Source organism: Equus caballus, chromosome 30 (genome assembly GCF_041296265.1).
Source record: "Equus caballus isolate H_3958 breed thoroughbred chromosome 30, TB-T2T, whole genome shotgun sequence".
In the NCBI taxonomy this organism is placed as follows: Eukaryota; Metazoa; Chordata; class Mammalia; order Perissodactyla; family Equidae; genus Equus; species Equus caballus.
In genome coordinates, this window is record NC_091713.1 from 37,367,276 (window position 1) to 37,389,434 (window position 22,159).

A 22,159-nucleotide genomic window follows, 5' to 3' on the forward strand; every position below is an offset into this window, starting at 1 on the left:
CCTCAAGACACGCACGCCAAGGAGGGATGGGAGACAGACAGACACTGTGCGGGACCCACCCGAACACGTGTGTGGCACGGGGGATACAAAGAGGCTGTGTGTGCACTAGCTGGATGGGCAGAGGGTGGAGGGTGTGCCCACCGATGCTCAGGGGTGTGCAGACCCAGACAGGCAGTATCTGAGTGAGGACGGACTCTGCAGAGATGAGGAGGGACCCTGCGCTCAACCTGGGGCCTGAGCCAGAGCAGGGCCAGCGATTCTCACGAGCCCGCCCTTCTTGCTCCTCTGGGCCATCTCGCATTCAAAGGGGTCTGTCTCGTGCCCAGTCCCTGCTTTCTGGTGGGGCGTCTCCAGCGCGGGAGACGGGGACACGTCTCCGACCCAGTCCTGCCCTCTTCTCCTGACTGCTTGCCCTCTTGCAGCTCCTTTCTCGGCCCCTCTTCTCGCTGGTCACGTTCCTCAATCTCTCAGCCGCCTCCACTTCCATGTCTGGCTTCTGTCGCGGCCCCTGTGGGTCTGATGACAAGCGGCAGTTCAGGAATGACACCCTGTGCACAGCCACGGCTACGTGGACAGACACGGGTGCTGCGACTTCTGGTAGCAGGGCCTCCCAGGACTGCCGACATCCTGCCGGGTGTCATTAGAAAAGAAGGGATAGAGCTTGTCACCTGCTGTCACCGTCCCTTTCTGAGCCACAAGCCTCCGCAGAGGGGCCCGGGGGACAATGGCCGCCCTGAGCCCATGCCGGAGTGAATCTGCTCAGGCGATCCCCGTGGGCTGGGTGTAGCCGGGTACAGAGCTCCTTGTGTGCAGCTCCAGCGAAGAGCTGCCACCCTTCCTGGCCCTGAGCAGGGACCCCCAGAGGCTGGGAGGCAGCAGCCGCGGTCTCAGCTCCCCACCAGTCCCTCTGGTTAGTCACCTGCTCTTGAGAGGCAGGTTGGCAAAGTTGATGGAACGTTCTGGAGTCCGACGGACCTGGATTTAATTCTCAGTGTGCCACTCACTCCGTGTGACCTGGAACAAGTTGCTTGGTCTCTGGGTTTCAGTCTCACTGTGTGGAAGGAAGGCTGATAATAAGGCCCACCTCCTCGTGTTTATTTGTATATTCAATAAATATTTGTAGAGACCTACTCCACCAGCCACTTGGGATACAGCAGGAGGAAAAACAGACATGTTCTTAAGGTCATATACGAAAAAGAGACGGCAAACAAGCAGACAAATAAGTATGGGGTAGATTAGGCGGCGCTGTGTGCTGTGAGGGAGGATGAAGCAGAGTGGGGCAGAGAAGGATGGGTGGGGCTGTTTGAGATCACGCAGTCAGGGAAGGCTTCTCTGGGGAACTGTGTGCAGAAGAGCATGTGCAAAGGCCCTGAGGCAAGAATAGGCTTGTGTTCAGGGAACTGCAAGGAGGACAGCATGGCTGAAGCAGAGCCAACAAGGCGAGAGAGGTGAGAAATGAGGTCAGGTCAGGAGGTAGCCAGGGGCCAGGTAATAAAGCGCCTTGGACACCATGGGGAGGACTTTGTGGTGACAGGGGGAGCCAGGGGAAGGTCTCAGGGGGAGGAGCGAGGAGATCTGACACATTTTGCAAGGGGTCCGCCTGGCTACGATGAGGAGAACGACCACAGGGAAGCAGGGTAGCCAGGAAGCATGGATAGGACACGGCTACGGTCATCCTGGCGGGAGAAGATGGTGCTTAGACCGTGGAAGTGGCGGTGGCGGTGGTACAAAGGGTCTGGAGGGCAAAAGGAGACGATGTGTTTACAGTGCCTTCTCAAATCGCGTGAGATTTCATTTCTCTTTCTCTCCAGAGATTAGAGATCCAGCTCGGTGATGGAGAACCTGGGGCAGTGGGCGCTCAGGTTGTTCTGGAATCATTGCTTGTGGCCTCAGGGACCTGAGCTGGAGGGATTATAGACGCACACAAACACACACACACACATGCACTTGTGTGCGTGCGTCTGCCCAGGAGGCCAGCTGAGGGGCCTGCCTGGAGAGGCAGCGTCTCTCCTGTCTCCGTTCCCATCGTCCCATCTGTTCCATGTTCTCAGAACCACAGAGAGCCTGAGGTTTGGGACGGTGGGAGGAGGACAGTAAGCCAGGACACTAGAACAGTAGCTCACTATCTGAGATCTGGCAGGCGAGCTTCCTCCCTGCCGCCTCTCCCAGCTGGGGGGTGGGGGGTGGGGGCGAGGGGGGCAGGGCTCCTCAGAGGTTGCATCAATATTTGCAGAGCGGGAACTCGGGCGGGAGCAGGACCCAGTCCTCCAGCGACTCATTGCTTCCCCGGAGAACTCTCAGCTGAGATTAGGGCTGGGCTTCGGGGCACTCCACTGGGTGTCTACTGACTCAGTGCCCCCATCCAGACTCTCCCACTACCCTCCAAACCTTTCCGTCTGAGCCCAGGCTGGCCCAGGGAGGGAGCTGGTGAGAAGTGGCGGCATCGCCTAGTAGAAATCCCACTGCCCTGGGAGTCAGGACGCCGGGGTTCTGTGGAAGGGCCTTGAGCAAGTCACTTGTCCTTTCTGAGCCCTAATTTCCTCCGTCTGTGAACCAGATGATCTCTAAGGATTGTTTCGGCTCTGACATTCTGGACTCTCTGACCACACGAAGTGGGCTGTCCCAGGATTCCTGGCACGGCCTCCAGGAAGGGCAAGGGACAGCCTTGCTAGGTCAGGAACAGAGAGAAGATCCCGGGGTCGTGCACAGGGAGCTCTTGAAAACTCAGGCACCCCTGAGAGGTCAAGAACCCCACTGGAGGTCGAGTAGAGAGTGAGCCCTCGCCCAGAACTAATGTCATCATGGCTTCCACACCAGTGGCCAAAGCGCCCAAGGCCACTCTCTTAATGTTTCTGGGCTGTCATGTTCTAAACAATTATAACACCTGCGCCACCTCGGATGGAAAGTCCTACACACAGGCTGGGCATGACTTTGATAGATGTTTCCATCAAGCTCACAGCAGATGAATCCCTGGGATTCACTGGGGTGGGTGGGGGACCTGGGGGGAGGTTTTTAAAAGCCGGGATTAGAGATGTGGCCAGGTCATTCGCCACGAAAGCACAGGATCCCCTCGCAGTGTGATCACAGTGTCGGCTCACCAGGGGGGTCTTCCTCCGAGTCCTTTCTCCCCATCCCCGCCCCTCCATTCTGGTTTAGTTCCTTCTCTTCCCCATCATCCCTCTCCGTATGGTGAAATGCTCTTTGTTTTGCCTCTGCCAAGATGCTGCCAGCCCAGCTTGGCCAGGATGCGGAGGGGGTCTCCGGCTGGTTTTCCCCTACAGGCCCCAGGGAGCCTCTCTGATGCACCAAGACTTGTAGAGGGGCAGAGGCTTTCCTTCCAAGGACATGAATAGCCTCCTAATTGATGGGGAAGAGGAAGTGAGGGTGGGTCAAGGGGCAGAGCGGATGCCCGCCCTGGGGCCCTAGTCTTCTCAAAGGTCTCACTTCTGGGGCTCACCAGGAAATCAGGGGTGTGGTCAGGCCCCAGGCAGGTGACACTGGAACCCAGAAACTCCCAGACAGGTGACCCCTGGAACTCAGATCACATGGAACATCTTGGAAGACTCTTTTTTTCTTGCCTCACTCTAACCAACTCCAACAACCCTTGGGCCTCCCAGACTTTCTCTGGAGGTCTCTGTTGGGGACAGAGTGTGATCCTGAGGACCACGGGCCTGAGCCAAGCTGGCTCCAGAGACCCTCAGAGGTGGTGGGGAGGGGGGATCCCCTCTCACAGGAAACTGGCCGAAAGACCTCATGCATATTGGTCTGGGCTCTGCCCTCCGCTTTGGGACATTTCCTGGCCTTTCCATGCCTCAGTTTCCCCTCTGGAATGAGCCACTCTGATGGCCCCGGCATGGGAGACAAATGAGATCCTGGCTGCCCAGGGCTCTTTGAAGAGAAGCGCCAGAGGGGACAGAGGAGGCCTGTCTGAGATAGACGGGCCTTTCTCTTCTCTTCCTCTCTGGCCAGCCGGGTTTTCTTTCTGGAAAAGTGCCTGGCTCCATTCAGCAGGCGTCTCCCCCTCCACCATGTGCACCCCCACTCCCTCTGCCCGGGCCACAGCTATGCGGCCTGGGACCCAGAAAGAAGAGTTCAGAGTCACCCCCGGCGGGGCCCCCACCGTATCAAGGCAAGGAGGCCGCTGAACCTCCCATTCTGCCACACCCTGTGATGGCAGGGCCTCTTCGGGAGCAGGAGCTGGGCCTGCTGACGGAGCGCTGTGTTTTCCTGTCTTCAGAGAAGCCCCCAGACAGCACTTCCCTTCCGTGCTGCCGTCCACTTATACAGAGCACCGTGGCCTGCTGGCTGGAAAGAGCAGGAACTAGTGTGCATGCTATTCCTTCCTGTGACAGAGCCTCAGGGACCTGCTCCGCCAAGCAGGGTGGAGGGAGGCAGACACTACCGTGCAACCCACCTTCGTCCTGGAGAAGAAAGAGACACAGAGAGGGAAACCTCAGATTCTGTGGGCTCCGGCAGCACAGGAATCTGTCCCATGGAGGAGGAGGTTCAGAGATCCCCCAGCTCAGAATCCTCTTGGCGGGGGACTCAGAAAGCTGACAGCCCATCCCGTGAGCCGAGCTTCAGGCTGAGACTGGCTCTCTTTGCTCCCCCAGTCCCTGTGGCAGGTGAAATGCATGTGGAGGGGAAAGAGAGGGTGGAGGGGGCAAGCGGGCTGCCAGGTGCGAGGAACAGGCATAGGGCCACATGGGCTCTGCGGGGCTGTGAAGGAATGTCCAGGGACACGTTGGTCCTCTGCACTGGAGACTCCGGTCCCTCCAAGTCAAGCCGGTGTCTTACCCCTTCCAGGCCTCAGCTCCCTCCCTCCAGGCTCTGCCCAGAAAGCCACAAAGGAGGAAACCGTATGGAAAACGCACAGCTTGATCTGGAGAAAAACATCCCCTGCTGGTGACATTCCTCTGGCTGAGACAAAGTCATTTTACTCAGGATTCCGTGCTGGCTGAGGCTAAAGAGAATCCCTTATGGTTCACGTCACTATAAGCTGTTCCCCAGATGACCCAGGCCAGCCCAACACAGCTGCACCGGCAGAATCTCCCTGGAGAATTGATTAGGTTTGCCCTCCATGGAGGGTGGTGCCGAGGAGGGGATGCTGGGGACATCACCAGGACAGGGGCTGGGTCCAGGGACCCCACCAGCACTGGGATGGGAGAATGTGCTAGAGAGCACCTGCCTTGCTCCCATTCCCCCTCAAAGCTGGTCAGCTTGGAAGCCAATGCATCTCTCCTAAGAGCAGAGGCAATAAAATTCAACGTGCCTGCCGCTGGGGACGCCGCTGGCATGGGGGCTGGGATGGCTGCAGCCCTTTACTCCCCTTTGATCTCAAAGCATATTTGGACAACTGGCCACAGTGTGCACCCTCAGAAACAAAGACCCCCCCCCCCCAACCCAGACGGTTCAGGGATCCAGAAACAGAGCCCCCTCTGCGAGGCTCCCACCCACTGAGAACGGGCGTCACCCTGTGAGCTGCAGCCCTGCATTAGCAGCACTGGGTGGTCAGAAGACTGCAGCGAGGTGGGAAGGACTGTCCCCAGGACTCAGAGCTCCATCCAGACCTCCTTGAAGCCTGGGGAGCTGGGAGGGGCTCAAGAGGAGCATGAATCTCACCTTCCTTCACAGTTGTGAAACGGGGCCCAGAAAGCTAAGGCCTGGGAGAAAACGCAGGTGGCCTGGACCTCTGTGTGCGGCTCTGCCACACCAGGCTGCCCACATCCAGAGACAACGGCCGCTCTGTGGTTTGGGTCATCTTAGTTCAGTACTTTGTAGGGGGCTTATGAAGCAAATCACGGCTGTTGTTTTCGTTGCTTAAAGAAATGGCGGATATAACCTGTCCATGTCTAAAAGGTCGCCTTCCCAGTTTGCCCAGTTCGCTTGGGGACTGGGACCCAACCGGAGACACGCAGCCCTTCCAGGAGCAAGGAGTGAGGCGTGGAGGAGCCGAGTGAGGGCAGCGGTCCAGCACGTGTGCGGCTGGCTCTCCTGGAACAGAGAGTTCAGTTACCAGGGAGACCCGAGGGGAGAGGAGCTCAGGGGGAGAGCCCTGCTCCAGGGTCCCTCTGTTTTGTCCATACTCTACACTAAAATCTTCACCTCTCGGGATCCTTTTCTTCCTGATCATCAGCTGGAAGTGCCTCCCACATGAAGGCACAGACCCTGGCGGGTGTGAGCTGTCCTTTCCCCCGCAAGCTTGCCCCAACGTGCACCCCTTTCACTTAATCTATTCCCCAATGCCGGAGAAAGGTTAGGCCCAGTCCTGAGGTTGTCAGCACCTGAGGGGGTCGCGCCGTCCCACCCCCCTCCCTGCAAGCTGAGCAGTTCCTGAGCCGACCCCCACCCCTCCGCGTGTGCTGATAGGCACGCACTGATCCCAGGCCCTTATTCTGACTAATTTTAAAAGCCTGGAAAGGGGCCAGCAGGCGCCGGGAGGAAGCCCTCTCCGGGGAGGGCTCAGCCAGGCCTCCCCAGCTGGTACCGCGCACGTGGGCTCCCCGTTCCCCGGGGCACCTGGAAACGCCCCGCTGCCCCCACCCGCTTCCGCCTGTGCGCCCCCAGGAAGCGCGCCCCGGGACGCAGTGGTGTCCCAGGGGTTAACGCCGGGGCAGCTGGGGGAGGTCGCGGCCCCCAGCCCCGTGCGCACCCCCGGGGCTGGAGGCCGCCGGACGGAGAGGCTGCGGTGGCCCTTTGTCTACCTGCTCCGGGCGTTAAAGAGCCCGCGCGCAGCCGGCGTCGCGCGCTCGGGACAGCAGGCGGCGACGGGAGACGGTGCTCTGTCGCTTTAAGGCCGACAGCTGGAGCCGTAAGTGCGCGGGGCCGGGCGCGCGGGGGGCGGACTCTGTCCTCGCGTGCGCGGATCCCACCGGCCCGGTGCGGGGTCCGCCTGCTCGGGGTGCGCCTGCCCGGGGTGCGCCTGCTCGGGGTGCGCTTGCCCCCAGGTCCGCCTGCCCGAGGTGCGCCTGCCCGGGCGCCGGGTCCGCCTTCCCGGGGGTCGCCGGGGACGCCCTGGCGCATGGCCGCCAGAGCCGGGAAGATGCTGCATCTGCCGCTGCCCAGGTCGGGGAGGGCGGTGAATTTCCCCCGCAGGTAAGCGCCTGCCTCGCCGGCCGCAGTCCCGGGGTCGCGTCAGTCCCCGCGCCGCGCGCGCCCCCAGCTCCGCCGCAGCCGCAGCCTCGGGCGTGGGCGTGGGGTCTGCGAGAAGGAGGGTCTTGGCCGCTCGCTTCTCCCACAGGAGCGGTGCCAGCGCCGCCGGAGCCTCCTGTCCCCCCACCGGGCCTGCTGGCACTGGGGTGGAGGAGGTTTGTGGGGGGGGCTAGGGAGGGGACGGGAAAGCCGGGCGCGGGGCTCCCCGGGGACGGGGACGAGGCTGAGACAATAGCACAACTTAATTGAACTTGGTCGGTCGTAGCTGCAGTGCGGGGGGCCGGGGAGGTTGGGGGCCCGGAGGGGGACGAGAGGGGGCTGCAGCCCCAGGCCGGCTCAGGGCGGTTCTCTCTAACCCCGGAAGCATCAGGGGGCGTCTTGGGGGGGAGAGGAGCTGGTGGGAGGCGGGAAGGTGAGACCTGGGGGAGGGGGGAATAAATTTGTGACCCCACAACCGGTTGGATCCCCCTGAGATGGGAGTGAGGCCTGGGACTCGTCTCTGGGAGTGGATGGAGTCCCGAGATTTTGGGAGAAGCCCTGTGGGGTCAGCACGGGGGTCCTGTAAGGTGAGGGTGGTGCACCGGGGCTCCTTCCTGAAGGAGAAGTGAGGGTGCCCACAGCCTGGACCCTCAGAGCTGACTTAGGAACTTCCAGGAGAGAATTAGGAACTTCCAGCCCTGAGAAAGAGGGCTGATGCTTTCTGGGTTTTTTGGGAGCTTCCCACCCCGCTGTCCACCCTCCCTCCCCTCTGACCTGGGGGCTGGGGGAAGTTGGTGATTAGGGAGCCGAATGGGAGGCCGGATGCCTCTGCTGTGGCTGCTCCCGCCCCCAACCTCCTCCGCCCTCAGCCCTGCAGCCCAGTTGCACCCGTAACCCGCTCCTGCTTCCCCAGGTCCCTGGAAGGAGCCCCCAGGGCTCCCCCGGGGCTCCACCGCAGCTCTGCACACGCAGGCTTAGGGTGATGCAAAAGAATTGGGCGAGGCTGGGAAGGGAGCCCTGTGGAAGCCAGTCCTGCTGAGCCCAGACTTTTTGTTCCCCTCCCCAGTAGGACAGGCTGCAGCCCCTCTGGAATGTGACTTAGGACCCGTGGAGTCACTCTCGCTAAGATGGTGGTGGGGGATGTCAGAAGAGGAGCCAGTTCACGAACAGAGAATAGATGTCTTTGGGGGCCTCTGGGAATCCTTACTTCTGGTGAGATCCTGGGCCGAGTCCCGAGTCCCTGGGCCCTGGAGAAGGTAGAGGACGCTTCATAACTTCCTCTGACGCTTCTCCCACCACCTCGCCAGTTCAGAACCTACTGCGGGTCCACACAGGGTGTGGCCACAGAACCAAGGCTTGCCCTGCTCTGCTCTTCCATTCTCTGCTTCCCCGATCCCTGGAAGATGTGAAAAACCTCTAATGGACTCCAGCCCCTTACCCTGAGGCCAGCACTCTTTCTGTCCTACGCCATGGGCCTTTTCTAGGTTACCCCATCATTTCTTTTGAATTGGTATTCTTCCCGCCCCCTTCCTCTGCTCCGCCCGGCCCCACCCCAGCCCTGGGGACCTGGATTTGTACTGTGAGTTTAGTTGCGAATCCTAGGGCCACAGCTGTGAGTACTCAGCTAACTCCTTACCAGAAATGACTTCTAGGCAGGTGTGCCAGGGGGGGACCCTGCGCCTAGCCAGGGAGGAGCAGGTCTTGTTCCACCCACCCAGCCTGCTGCCTGCGGGTGGGGCTTGGCTGGGCCTGTGGTTTCCTTCCCATCGGAGCGTGGAGCCGAGACTTTCAGGAGGATTGTTGTTAGTAGGCAAGGAGAGGGGATGTCGTAAAGTGCAGGTCAGCCCTCCAGTTGCCAGAGTTCAAATATAAAACTTAACTACTCTTGCTATAATCCACGGAGGGAGAGCTTCACCCAAGCCTTGCTCCGGGGACAGCTCAAAACCTTCCCCACAAACGATGTGCGATTGGGGCCCACCAGGGATCAAAGAGACGGTTTTGCTGCACGCTCAGGTTCCCCGGAAGCTCTCAAGGAGGCAGGACAGGAAGGCGTGAGGGGGAACGGCTTGGTTGGCCCTCCAGTGTCTCCACCACCGGCTTCCAAGGAGCTGAGCTGTGAGCAACCCTCGGCCCCTCCGTTGCCACGGAGCAGATGCCGGAGATGTCACATCCGTCCTGGGGGGCTGTCTCCTAAGCACCATTTTTGCACATCTCAAGTGTCATGGTCGCTCCTGGAGACACCTTTCTTCTCCTGCCTCAGAAAACACCGTCCTTTCGTACCTTCCGAGCAGGAAGCCTGAAGTCCAGGCTTCTGTCCCACCGGGCACTCCTGGACTCCCTCCGGGAAAGGACCCTTAGCTACAGCCTGCGAATCAGTGGGAACAGGGCCTGCTCACAGGGGCGGCGCACAGAGACCCCTGGGGTGCAGGGCTTCCACTAGGCACAGCATCAGCCTGTGAGAGGACAGAACGCCCAGGGACAGCAAAGCCCTGAGCTGCTGCTTGCTAGAGGGTTTTGTGGGGCTAGCACGCACACCACAGGCAGACCACACTTGCTGGCTTGCCGTCTTCCTGCAAAGTTCCTGCCTCTGCTTGGGAGGCAAGGAGGAGAGAGGTGCAGAGCAGGAAGGACTGTAACAAGGCAGACAGTGTGGTGGCAGCCTGTGTCCCATGCCGAGCCGGTCACCTTTCTCGCCATAGCAGGGCGCTCTAAGACACCACCTGTGCCCAGTGCATTAGAGACATTCGCTCATTTAATCCCCCCAACAACCATCTGAGGTCTATTTTATGATCATCCCATTTCACAGATGAAGAAACTGAGGCACAGGGAGGTTAAATAAATGGACCTAAGGTTGGAGTAGTGGGATCCGTCCTCACGCCTAGATCTGTCTGACTCTCAAGCCAGCCCCAAAGCACAGTAAAAGGAGTGTCTTCTCACTGATACTGAACTGGGTCCAGGGAATACTAACTGCTGGAGATGCAGAAGGTGAGGCTATTCGAGGCCTCAGCACAGGTCTGGCATTGGCCTGGAACTGCAGTGGGGTGTCGTGGGCAGAGCCCTGGACGTGGGGTCAGCTGAGCTGATTTGGAACTCGGGCTCTGCTGCTAGTTAGCTCTGTGACCTTACAGAGGCTTCTCAATCTTCGGCCTCAGTTTGCTTCTCTGTAAAATGGACCTGGCTCCCGACTGTCCACCTCCCAGAGAGGCAGTAATGACAAGGAGATAGTATGAAGAGCAGAGCGCTGCCAACATGTGCGCTTTACACATGTTACACCAGCCCAGGTCCCTCCCAGGCAGCAGGGGTCTCTCCTGGATTCTTCAGATGGCTTTTCCCCTTAGCTTCCTCTCTTTCCATCTTGCTAAGACCCCAGTGAGGATGCCTCTTGGTTCTGGGCTTAGAATATATCTTTGATTTTTACTTAAATTCTTAATTGCCCATTTTCAGATTTCTATTCAGTCCAAATCTTATGCTAATTAGGATGGCATATTTATACATCCTATTTTAGATGGCAATTTACGTAAAAATAGACCACTATTTTAAAAACTTAATCTTTTAAAAACAAAAAACAAAAAACCTTATTCATTCAGCCTTAACTGTGTAATAACTGTGCCAGCCACAGTGCTGGGTGCTAGAGGAACAGAGCTGGCCCCTGAGGAGCTAATGATCATTCATTCATTCCACAAACTGTAGGAGTCCCTCTGGATGTAGGCAGGTGCTGGGAGCTGGGGCTGCATGGTATCACTGTTGTATTGTATCACGATTGTGATACAATGTGAGCAATAAGACCCACATAGTCCCTGCCGTCAGGAAGGGGATAGTCTTGCAGTGAAGAGAGGTAAATAAAGTCAACGAACACATACACGCAGTGTTTCACATCATGAGAATTATGAGAGGGAATAACGCAGGAGGATGCAGTCCAGGGGAAGGAGACAGAGGAAAGCAGAGAACTGTGATACCGCGTCATACGTGCGCTAACTGGAACCAGGCAGGAAGGGGCCATACTCTGAGTGGTCAGGGAGGGCTTCACAGAGGAGGTGGTGGCATTTGCATTGGGCCTTGAAGTGAAAATGGGAGTCTTCCAGAGGAGCGAGAGCTCTTTTGAGGAGAGAGGGAGTTTTCCTCACGTGAGAGGCTACATGTCATCTTCTCTGCCCAGACCCGCCGTCACTGTGGCCTCTCTGATCACACAAACTCCATGTCTAAGACAGAATGCTCTCACACAGACCACCGAATGGATTTCTCACCGCTCAGCACCACCAGGGAGCCTCTGACAGTGCAACTGGCTTGTGTCCTCCGGACCTGGGTGTCAGTGTCTCCTCCAGTTAAGTTCATGGCCAGAAGAGTAGACCGCCCTGCCATTAAAGCAGAGTCAGATAATCGCACCGCTGTGCAGAATGGTAGGGTAGGAGAATTCTTCCTCAGCCTACCTTTCTTGGGATGCTTCAGGAATTTCCTAGAAATAGTAAATTCTTGGACATTTAAATCTTAGGAAGCGTCCATCCCATGAAGACTCTGGCATGTCATTAGGGAAGACATATTGAGAAGGAAAGAATGTCAACCCTCCCTCCACCCCCGCCATGGGCGCTTGTGCACGATGCACGACACCCTGGCTGCTGTCCTGTTAGCACCGTCTAGAGATGTTGCTGTCGCCGTGGACTCACAGAGGCTGTAGCAAACATGGGTTTCCTCTTACACTAGTCTTTCTACTTGATGGATTGCTTACAGGTGCCATGTGGGTACCAGGCAGGTCATTCAGAAGAAGAGAGTAGAGGGAGTTTTGTACTTGCCAACTCTGCTGGGTCCTGTGCAGGGAGCTTTATTTTTTACCTTATTTACTGCCCCTCCACCCCCCCAGCGACACTGAGAGGCCAACGGTGATGTGAGCATCTTAGATATGGGCGTGCATTCAGGGAGGGCAAGTGCCCATCCCGAGTCGCAGCCCGTAGGTGGTGCAGCAGAAATTCACACGCAGCTCCAGCTGGCTCCGCGACCCGTTCTGCGCCAGACCGAATGGAAGCCGAAGGAGCTTGGTGCTTCCTGCAGAACTGAGAATGCCTCGGCCCCTTTGGGGCTGGTCATCTTCCAGAAAGAGAGCTGCTAATGAGGTTCTCCCATCTCCAGGGGAGCGGCTTTCCAACTTACCTATTTATATAGATTTTTCCCACAGTCATTTGTCCTGTGGTGGGAGTTCTGTGCAATCCTGAGTTCCTAGGGGCCTGGGACTTGCCCTCCAGTGATATGTGTGTGGAATTTAATAACGGTCTTTCGGTGGTGACAACCAAGAGCTAACAGGACCCCATTTTCAGAGCTTACATGACAGCCTAGATTTGGACATACCATGTTTCTTCTGTGCCATGTCACACTTAGAGCTCTTGAGATTGGGCCAAATCCGATCTCCTGGAATACGGCAGCCACGTAAGATAGGAGCAGATCAGTCCTCCGCCAGCAAGGGCACTTTAATTGCCTCCTCTGTGCCAAGAGTCTTGCTGATGGCTGCCGAGGGAACCACCACAGCTTGTTTCAGTCCACAGTCTGGTCTGATTAGCTCGTAAGGGGGCTGGATGTTGACCTCTGACACCAGGAATCACGGGAGCTGGAGATAGGAAGCAAGCGGGGCAGAAATAGAAGGGGAGATTTATGCCCAGGTCAAGGCGCCGTGTGTCAGGAGGGCGGTGAGTGTTGCCGGGTCCTGAAAAGGTCAAAAGTAGCTTGCGAGGACCTGTGGAGAGAGTTCGGGGAGGAGAGAAGCTTTTGGGGGTGAAGAAAGAGGGAGGGAGGGAGGATGCATCCTGAAGAGAATTTGTGGGGCGGGGGATCGATGGGTAACGTGTAAAACAAGTGAAACAGAAGGCACGTCCCACTCCGTCCTCTGCACTGTCGGGCCCCCGTCCTTAAGGCTGTGCCCGCAGTGGTCCAGCGCATGCACACGTTTTCCTGTGAGTGTGTGTGTGCGCACGCAAGTTATTTTTCAGGCTTGGGACACTTTCCCCTGGATTATTTTAAATTCTCCTATAAAGCTAGCCTAGGCTACCAGCTTTTGATCCTCGTGACCTGCCACCTGCGTGATTTTAAAAATAGGTTTTAACAGCTTTAAAACAAAAGTCGTATTTCTGCCAGTGGGTGGAATTCTGGCTCAAAAGCCCTCAAAGAAAACAAATAGTTGGGATTTATTCCTGGGGTCATGGGTTTCTGGAATTCGACCCCCTAGACACAGTGGCTGAGACAGCAGCAGCAGGGTTGCGTGGCGCACGTCCTGCATCCCGTTTCTGAGTTCTCTCTGATGCGTGGTTGAAAAGCAGCACTGGACTGGTGAATCCCGTGCCTGGGGATGGACGCCTCTTGTCTGCAGAGTTCCCTAATGAAATCCTTGTTTACGTTGTGGTATGTTTCCGTGTTCTGGAAATTGGTGCCATTTCTTTCCTATGTTGTAATGTATTCAGTTCCCATAATTTACCATTCCTTCCCTGTTGAAGTTTGTCTCTCATCACATCCTTGTGATGTCCCAGCCCTGGTTCCCAACTCAGAGTCCCGTGTCTGCTGGTACTGAGTGCTTACCCTTGGACCGCTCTTGCAGAACTCAGAGCACCCACAGCAGCCCCCCAGGAGCGGGTCCTCTAACACATGGGAATCATACTTAACTTCGCAGATGCCTTTTAAGCAAGCATGGAGCTGATCTTGGGGAACACTTACGAATCACCTTTTCCTGAAAAGGTGGCTCTCTGAATGTGGAAAGTTCGTAAAGACCATGATTCTCGGTGCTTATGATGCATTTTAGAATTATTACTTTTGAAGTGTCACGAGCAGTATGTTAACTTGTTAATTTTCCTTGTCCAGCTGTAAACCAGGTCCTCTTCCCCCCAGCTCTTAGAAATTAAATGTGAAGGACGGGGTATGTGTAATACCACCAGTTCTCCTGTGGCTTATAGAAATCCGTCATCCGCTATAGATGCTCCTCATGTTTGCCATTATCTTCAAGTGGTTTTCTTTTCTGGAGTCCCCCTAGGGAAATCCCTGGCAGAGCTGTGGTCCCCAAGGATCAGCCCGGGTGGGGTGTTCAGAAAGGGAGATGGAATCTGGGCTGTGACACTTGAGTTAGCTCAGCAGGGGACCTAAGAGCCTCATCTGAGCTCCTCCCCTGGCCTCAGGACCCCTGGGGCCAAAAGACCAGTCCCGCCCTCAGAGAAACCAGCCTTGCCCTCAGAGAAACCAGCCTCGCGCCCCCGCAGAGGGAGGAAGTCATTGCTCACTCATGCGCAGCCCAGGTCAGGAGCTTTCCTGCTATCTGAGAAATGAATTCTGGGGATTTGCACAGAACTGCTCATTGTGAAAGCAGCTTTGATCCACAGAGAGTCCAAAACCCTTTGGAAAAAATCTTGCTGTGCCAGGGAGGCACTGCAACCTGTCGGAGCCCCCCAGAGCGGTCGAGACTGCCGGGGTTGTTGTCTGGGTTTCACATAACATTTGCTCTGGGGAGCCTCTTAGCTGCTCCCTGTCCCTTTTTCAGAGCTGAACGAGGACTCTCTCTCACCCAAAACTGTTCCACCAGTAAAACAATGCCATCCAAGTAAAATAATGCTGGTCCCATGATTGGAGCCCAAAGAGTCAGAAGTAACCTGAATTCTTATTTGTATCAGCCTCCCTTCCTCAGCCCCACCTCTGGTCTTTAAGTGTAGCAAAGAAATCCAGAGGTGAAGCAAGGAGGAAGGTTTTGAGAGGCAGGAAAGGTCAGAAGTGGAGCTGTGACCATGTCTTCAGCCTGTGACTTTCACTCCTGTCTTCTTGAGATGGTTCTGGGCAGCAGATACAGCCGGGCCGTCTCAGCCACCGCTCTCCGTGCCCTCTGTGCGCCGACCGCTGGCTGCCAGCAGGCTGCTCGCTGGCGTCCCTGCCCCCTTCTGCGCCCACCGTCCGGTCCAGTTCAGTGCTTTCCAGGAGTTGTTTGTTCCCAAAGCTGCTTATGCCAGTTGAAATTGTATCATTTAATTATTACGTAAATTGATGAAATGTGAGTGTACAAAGGCAATTGTTTTTATAAATACATTGTTGAAGGCTTTGGGAAGCTTGAAAGAAGGCAAATTGTTGGAGAAACTCTTGTTGAGCTCCATGTAGGACTTAAAAAGTTAAGGGAGACTGTAAAACTCTGGAAGGATTTTGCTCTCAGATGGCTCTGTGTCCTGAAAATCTTGCTCCCCTTGAATAAGGCGCTGTGGGGAGAGCTGTGAAGAGTGGCGTTGGAAAGGCAGAAGTGTGTGGGGGGAATCCTGCTGGTTCTCGACTTTGAACAGCCCGGAGGTTCACTGGCGCCTTTCTGTGTAATTTTCTGTAACGAGGACTTAGTGCTGGGAGGATTTAACAGGAATGAGTGCCTGAGGAGGGTGAGGAAGTCTTTAAATGTAGAAAGGCACCCACCTGCCTGGATGCCTTGCGTGTAGGTGATGGGGGAGGAAATGGCTGAGATCAAACTGTTTGTGGTTTGGGGGACCCCGGGGTGGGGGCGGGGGCAGGTGGACCCTGAGTGTCTGCCTCCCTTTCAGCCGGTGTGGCCCTCTTTTTACCTGTTTTAGACATTGGGGACTTCTGGCAAACATGTTAGTCAAAAGCGTTCTCTTAAAAAAGGGACTCCAAGATTAGTTCTTCTCTGTGTCTCTCTTTTCTCCAAATCCATGTGAGACTGAACTGAGCTCTTCCCAAGGGAGACCAGAGGACATATATTTAGGGCTCAAGTCGTATCTCATATCCATTCATTTTCAACTCCTTTGGAGTGATAATTGATAAACTTTATATTTACCCAAGCATAGCACTTCGTTGATGCTCAGGGGGCCATCACCTCTGAGGGCTGCCCCGTTAGGTTTGTTCTTCCAAATCTCAGAGAGGCAGGCAGGACTCCTTGGCACAGACCCCTTTAGGACGGCGGAGGAGGGCTGGAGGGCGAGGTAGAGCTTCGAGGACCCCTTCTAAGCTGAACAGGGGCGCCCGGTGGATCCTGCACCAGAACAGGATGGGAGAAATCGCAGGATGTTTTTGTTCCTGTCTGGTGCCTGAAGGCACCATCCCCCAAAAGAAAACCAGTTTGATTTTGATTAACTTTCTCTTCTTTTAATTTCCATCTTCCTTCTTTTGACTTCTTTAAGGATTATGCCAAAAGCCCCAGACTGATCCTAAAGCCTCAGGACAGAGATTTCAACTCATAGTTGCCCAAGAAAAGCATGTTAATACCAAAAGTAATTTCCTAGCCAGTCATTTCCTGTGTTCTCAAAATTGTTGTTTTTTTCCTGAGATACATATATTTGGATAACAAAAACTGTTCTCCCTCTCGACCTGGGGGAGGTGATGTGGCAGGAGGCATTCTGAGAAAGGCACGAATAAAAGGACACTTCAGAGTTGATGCCATGCTAAGTATACACTTTATATTCAATATGAAGTGCACGCTGTGTATCCAGCATATGTGAAGTACACGCTCCGTCCCCAGCCTACATGAAGTGCATGCTGTGTATCCAGTGTATACGAAGTGAATACTTTGTATCCAGCGTATGTGAAGTGCACACTCTGTCCCCAGCATACATGAAGTGCATGCTGTGTATCCAATGTATACGAAGTGAACACTTTGTATCCAGCGTATGTGAAGTGTACATTTTATATCAGCCAGGGTTGACGTACATTTTTGATGCTGAAGTGAAGAGATGAAGCACCCAGGAATCTAACATTGACTTGGCCACTGGCTTGTTCCGTGACCTGACCCGGGTCACAACTTCCAACCCTGGTTTCCCCTTCTTTGGAGGAGAAAGAGGCCACAGCAGTTGAGAGGCACTTAATGTGTATGAGCGTGAGATAGTCTGGAGGGAATGGAATGTCGTCTGAATGGAGAGTGCACCAGTGAGGATTTCTTGCAGAAATAGCAATCCGGTCTTGTGGGGTGTTGAAAGCAATAACCAGTTAGAAAAATGGCCAGGTCTTTATGTTTGCAAAGCACTCAGATACTTCAGTACCTGGTTCTGTAAGGACTGGGTGGGACGGCTGCCTGTCAGAACTCTTTGCTATATCTGGGATTTGCAGGTGAGGTTTTGAGAAGTTTCCGTCTTTCAGTTCCCTGTTATTTTTTCCTCTATTCATCCTTCACCTCTTAAGTGGGCAGGATGTCCTGCCTGGGGCGTGTGGTGAGTGGCTTTTTACCCTCCCTGAACACCTGCAGATGGTTCCTTTCTCTGGAATAAGATCTTTGCTTCATCCACTTAAATTGGTTAGGAATTAAGAGCTCTTTGTCTTCTAATTCTTTTTGTTCGAGGCTTTGTAATAGGTGAGAGATGTGCCTGCTTTCACATGCGTGGAAGACTCACCCGCAGCAGTGAGGGTCTTTCACAATGCATTAGCAGGGTTTTCTCTCTGGCGCTGACCTTTGGCCCCCACGCACAATGTGGTATTCAGCTGCCTTGTTCTCTGAAGTGAAAACCTTCAGAGCCCTCAGCAAAGATATTTCACCAAGAGTAAGCAGTCCATGAACTAAATGACTTAAAGATTAGAAGGCGGTTAATTTAGAGATAAAGATGAAGGCAAGAGGTCCATAAAAATCACAATGCCCGCCGAGGCCAGACCAGGGATCCTGCCATGGTGGGGGCGACAACTCAACCTTCCTGAAGACCTGGATTAAAGAGCAAAGTAAACTTTCTATCCCATGGGGTTTCTTAATGCTGAGATTTCTCTGGACGTACCTGCCCAGTGTTCCTTGGTAGAACTGATGAAAGAAGAAGAGAGAATCTTCGTGGGGGAGGAAGCTGTTCAGAATTCGCAGATCCAGAGGGCCTCTTGGGGGCACCTCTTTTGAAATCCTTGACAAGTACTCTCATTCGAAGGGTTTCAAGGACGTAAGCATTTATGGGCTGGTGGGCGAGAAAGCAAGCCAGCTTAGACGAAGCGCTAAGGAGGTAACAAATTAGCGTGTTGCTTTTTCCCCTCTTCGTGCTCTCTAGAAACCTAAGACTTAGACTGAGGAACAAGCCTTGGGTGTTTAATTGTAAGGTTGGTCGAGGAGAGGGAGACAGAGAGGCGAGGTAGGGAAAAGTCATGGTTTGGTTTACAGAGAAAAATCATTTCCAAGGACTGCATTCAGAACGCTCGTCTGCCAGTGGTGCGAGGACGTCCAGATTTCCGCGGTGTGAGCACACGGTCCTTCTGCTGCATCCACCTCACAGTGGTAACTTGCAAATTTTTCCCCTGTGAAGCTTTATTTTTGGAGGCCACTGTAATTTACATGTTGGGACCTATTATTAACTGCTAGTTTTATGCTGTTATTGGAAATCTTTACATTAGGAAAGAATGTATGGGTTGTTTTTTGGGGGGGGTGGGGTGGAAGGGAGGCTCAAATTAAAGGTTACCTTGTATCTCAGATCTGTCTGGGATCTGAGAATGGATTAGAAACCCACATCCCCCCAAGCAAAGAAAGTTCTCTTGGTCATCCATAACTGTCTTCCCAGAGGAAGAGCACACACGGATCTAAGAAGAGGCCCTTTCAAGGGAAAAGATGATAATGGAATCACTTTTAAAAGTGATTGTCTGTTTGGGAGGCACTGTGGTGTAAGTACTGCCGTCCATCGTAGCCGACAGAATTGATGGGCCCCTGTAGGAAGCGCATAGCGTCTTTCATCAATGGAAAAAGCAGAAGCAATGGTGCTGTGTTAAATTTCATCCCACAATTGGGTAATTGCACAAGCCCCCTATTTAGTTAAATTCCACCGTCCAGTGTAGGACAGGAAAGTTTGGTGACCTTATGTTTGACTCCCGTCTGGGCTTGGACAGTGGCTACGGTGGGTGTCAGAATGCGTCTTTCAAATGTCCTGACTAGAGAAAGAGATGAGGGTAGCCCTTTGCCTCAGTGGTGCCTCTCCAGTAATTCCTTCAAAATGACAGGGCTCAACTCAGGTGCCGAGTGCTTTGCATTGGCCAGGAGAAGGGTTTTCTGCAGAAAGGACAAGGCTTCGGGTTCTCGAGGAGCTCTCATTAGGAGAGGTCAAACGATTTTACACAGGAACAACTTCACAGTGCTTTCTCCTTCCATCTTGCATTTTTAAGCTGTTCCACGCCGACTCTGCATAAGAGGGCTTTCCAGAAACATATTAGGGGCTACATAAAGTGTTGGCCTCTGGTGGGTAAATGGCTGGCATTATTATTGTTAAACTAAAGGTGGAGCTAATAAGATCCTCCAGTGACCCTACAGGAACCCAAGCTGAAGCTATTGACCTCTTTGCCCAAAGTAGGTATATTGCCAGGTTGATGGGAGTTAATTGCCCCCGGAAGGAGAAAGTGAAGAAAAGCTAGAACCAGGAACTCCCAATGGGGTAAAATTAATTTGAAAACATTTAGCAATTGTTGTTTTCCATATGGCCTTCTTTCCTGCCACAGACCCTGGTAGGATTGTCAACCATATCCATTATCCATCCCAGGGAAAATATTTTAATATGACCCCTTGATTTAATTCATTCAATGAGTATTTATTGACAGTCTACTGTGCCAGGCCCTTCCACCCAACCTCTCTTATCCTGTACAGGAAGATGCTTTGCCATCGTCCTTGCCAGGGACAGAACTCCCAGCAGGGTGGGCAGAATGAGAACAGCAGTGAGTCAAGGGCCACACAGAATGAGAGACCAAGTTTAAGGGGAGGCAGAGGAAGAGGAAAGAGTCTGGATAAGGGGGACAAGAAGAGAATGCTGTCACTGAGGCTGACAAAGGGAAGAATTTCAAGGACTGACTGACACTGTTAAATACAACTGAGAGGCTGTAAAGATAGGACTAAAAAGTCCTAATTGAATTTAGCAACGTACAGACCCTTGGCCCGCCTTGCCAGAGAGATGTTAGTGAAGCAGTGGGGATGGAAGCCATGTTCCTGACAGTGGCGGAGGAAATGAGAGGTGAGGTAGAGTCGGGGGTAGGTGGCCAAAAGGACAGGCAGGAGCCTACAGATGAGGTAAAGAGTCCTTTCCACGGGGCTCCTGATCGATGAGGCACCAGGATCCTGTTGGAGATGATCACCTCCCGCTGTGTCTGCTTTTACCTTTTTAATCCTCTCATCTATGGTAGAAAATTACATTTTGTGTTATTTGTACCAGAGGATACAAGTTTATTTTGTCCTGTTATATTTACTTCGATTCTGACACAAAATCTGATACGTGGGGGTTTTACCCCCACCAAGCGATTCTCTGACACCAGCTGGGTATCCTGCAATTCAGCTCAGCTCTGACACTGTCGGTCTGGAGGCAGAGTCAGACCCCACAGGTTAAGAGCTCAGTCCGACAAGACTGCCCCTCCGCCTATGCAGATACCAATTCCAAGTCCAGTTGACACCTGATCTTCGGACCAAACATAGACCGGAGGTTCCCACGGCCCCCTCTTTGGGTTCGATTAATTTGCTGAAGCAGCTCACAAAACTCAGGAAAACATTTACTTACTAGATTACTGGTTTATTATTATAAGAGGTTAAAACTCAGGAACAGCCAGATGGAAGATATGCAAAGGGCAAAGTACGTGGGAAGGAGCATTGAGCGTCATGGGCCCCTCTCTCAGCACCTCCTGGGAGCTCCCCAAACCCTGTTCCTTTGGGTTTTATGGGGGCTTCATTACATAGACATGACTGATTAAATTATTCGTGATTGGCGATTGATTCACCTCCAGCCCCCTTTCCTCCGCAGAGGTCAGGGGGTGGGACTGAAAATTCCAGCCCTCTAAGCAGAAGGTTGGTTCCCCTGGCAACCAGCCCCCATCCTTAGGTGAGATCCGAAAGTCATTTCATTAACATAACAAAAGACATTTTCATCCCTCTGTACACTTGGAAAATCCCTAAGGGTTGTAGGAGCTCTGTGCCAGAAACCAGGACCAACACCAAATATGTATATTTCTTATTATAAATCACAATATCACAAACTTATAACAAATTTTTTTGAATGGGAGATAATTCATTTCATTTGACATATATAATGGGCTCTCAAAATAAAGCTAGCAATAAAACCCATAGGGATAATTTGTTTCATACAATGGAATTTTACCAAATGTTAAACTGTAGTATCAGGTATAATGTAAAAAAAAGAAAAAAGAAAAAATGCCAGTCAGGAACAGAGGAATAACTTTAGATACTTCGAGGTAAGACGTTAGAGAAACTATGCCTTTAAACATCAGTAATAAGAATTCAAAGCAAAGACAACTTGTTACTTAAGACCTTGCCTAAGTGTTGCCCATTTACATTTTGCACACGACGCACTCAGCTGTTTCAGCAAGACTAGAAGAATTGACCAAAAAAATCCTCTTACCCCAGTAAAATAAAAATTAAATCTTTTGCATGAAAACATTTTTTAAAAACTGAAGATGGAGGAAGGATATACTTATTTTTAGCTTAACTTAGTTTTCATGGTTATTTCGCAGGGGCAGTAACAATTGGCTGTCAACATTGGTACACAGCAGGAACTACTCTACTCTGGTTTCTAGGCCAGATGCAGGCTGAGGAATTACTTGAATTCTTAGTTTGATTTTCTTTGGCGACTATAACACAAGAATCATTGTGGTGTGGATTGTGCAATTTGGTCACTGATGTCCTAGACATGTGAGTTCCTATATGTGGAGAAGTAACCTAGAAGGGGAAATCATCAAAGGGAACTCAGTCCTGATGGCTGAGATGAGGGAGAGGCTCCTAGAAAGAAAGTTTCTTCTTTTTCTTTTTTGAAATTATGGAGGGTGGGCCGAATAGCTCCAGCATGAAACCAGTAGCCTCTTAAGAGTTCAGAGTTGCCTCCTTAAGAGTTCAGAGTTGCCTCTAAGAGTTAAAATGTCGCAAGGAACAAACTAAAATGAAGGATAACATGCACAAATGTGAGTATAATGCAGAGCCTACATAAAAGTAATTAAATCTTCAGTTTTCACGTGTTTTTACAGAGTTTATCTAGATTATAGCTCTACAATCATATTTTCAGGCATGTAAAAAGCCTACTTCTCTCAACACTTCAAATTTCCTTGTTAATTCTGGACCAAAACCATTTTACCAGCTCTTCGT

General features: G+C 53.1%; 1 protein-coding gene and 1 long non-coding RNA gene across 16 annotated transcripts in view; one reads left to right on the forward strand and one right to left on the reverse strand.

Annotated features, from left to right (window-relative positions):
• Nucleotides 1-22,159, forward strand: part of NAV1 (neuron navigator 1) — a 231,926-nt gene that overhangs the window by 158,318 nt on the left and 51,449 nt on the right. The window contains exon 1 of one of the 15 annotated variants that reach the window (XM_070255890.1): nucleotides 6,793-7,095. The exons of 9 other annotated variants lie outside the window; for them this stretch is intronic. In XM_070255890.1, coding sequence (XP_070111991.1) covers nucleotides 7,022-7,095 — 74 coding nt within the window. In that variant the 5' untranslated portion in view covers nucleotides 6,793-7,021. Of the gene's footprint in view, nucleotides 1-6,792; nucleotides 7,096-8,205; nucleotides 8,344-22,159 lie in introns of those variants that run through there. 5 more of the 15 variants (XM_070255889.1, XM_070255885.1, XM_070255886.1 and 2 more) reach the window with 5 other exon arrangements.
• LOC138921578 (uncharacterized) lies at nucleotides 1,091-6,836 on the reverse strand. The gene is made up of 3 exons (XR_011434249.1): nucleotides 6,705-6,836; nucleotides 5,623-5,994; nucleotides 1,091-4,421 (listed from the first exon to the last, which is right to left on the reverse strand). It is a non-coding gene; the product is annotated as an uncharacterized lncRNA (long non-coding RNA).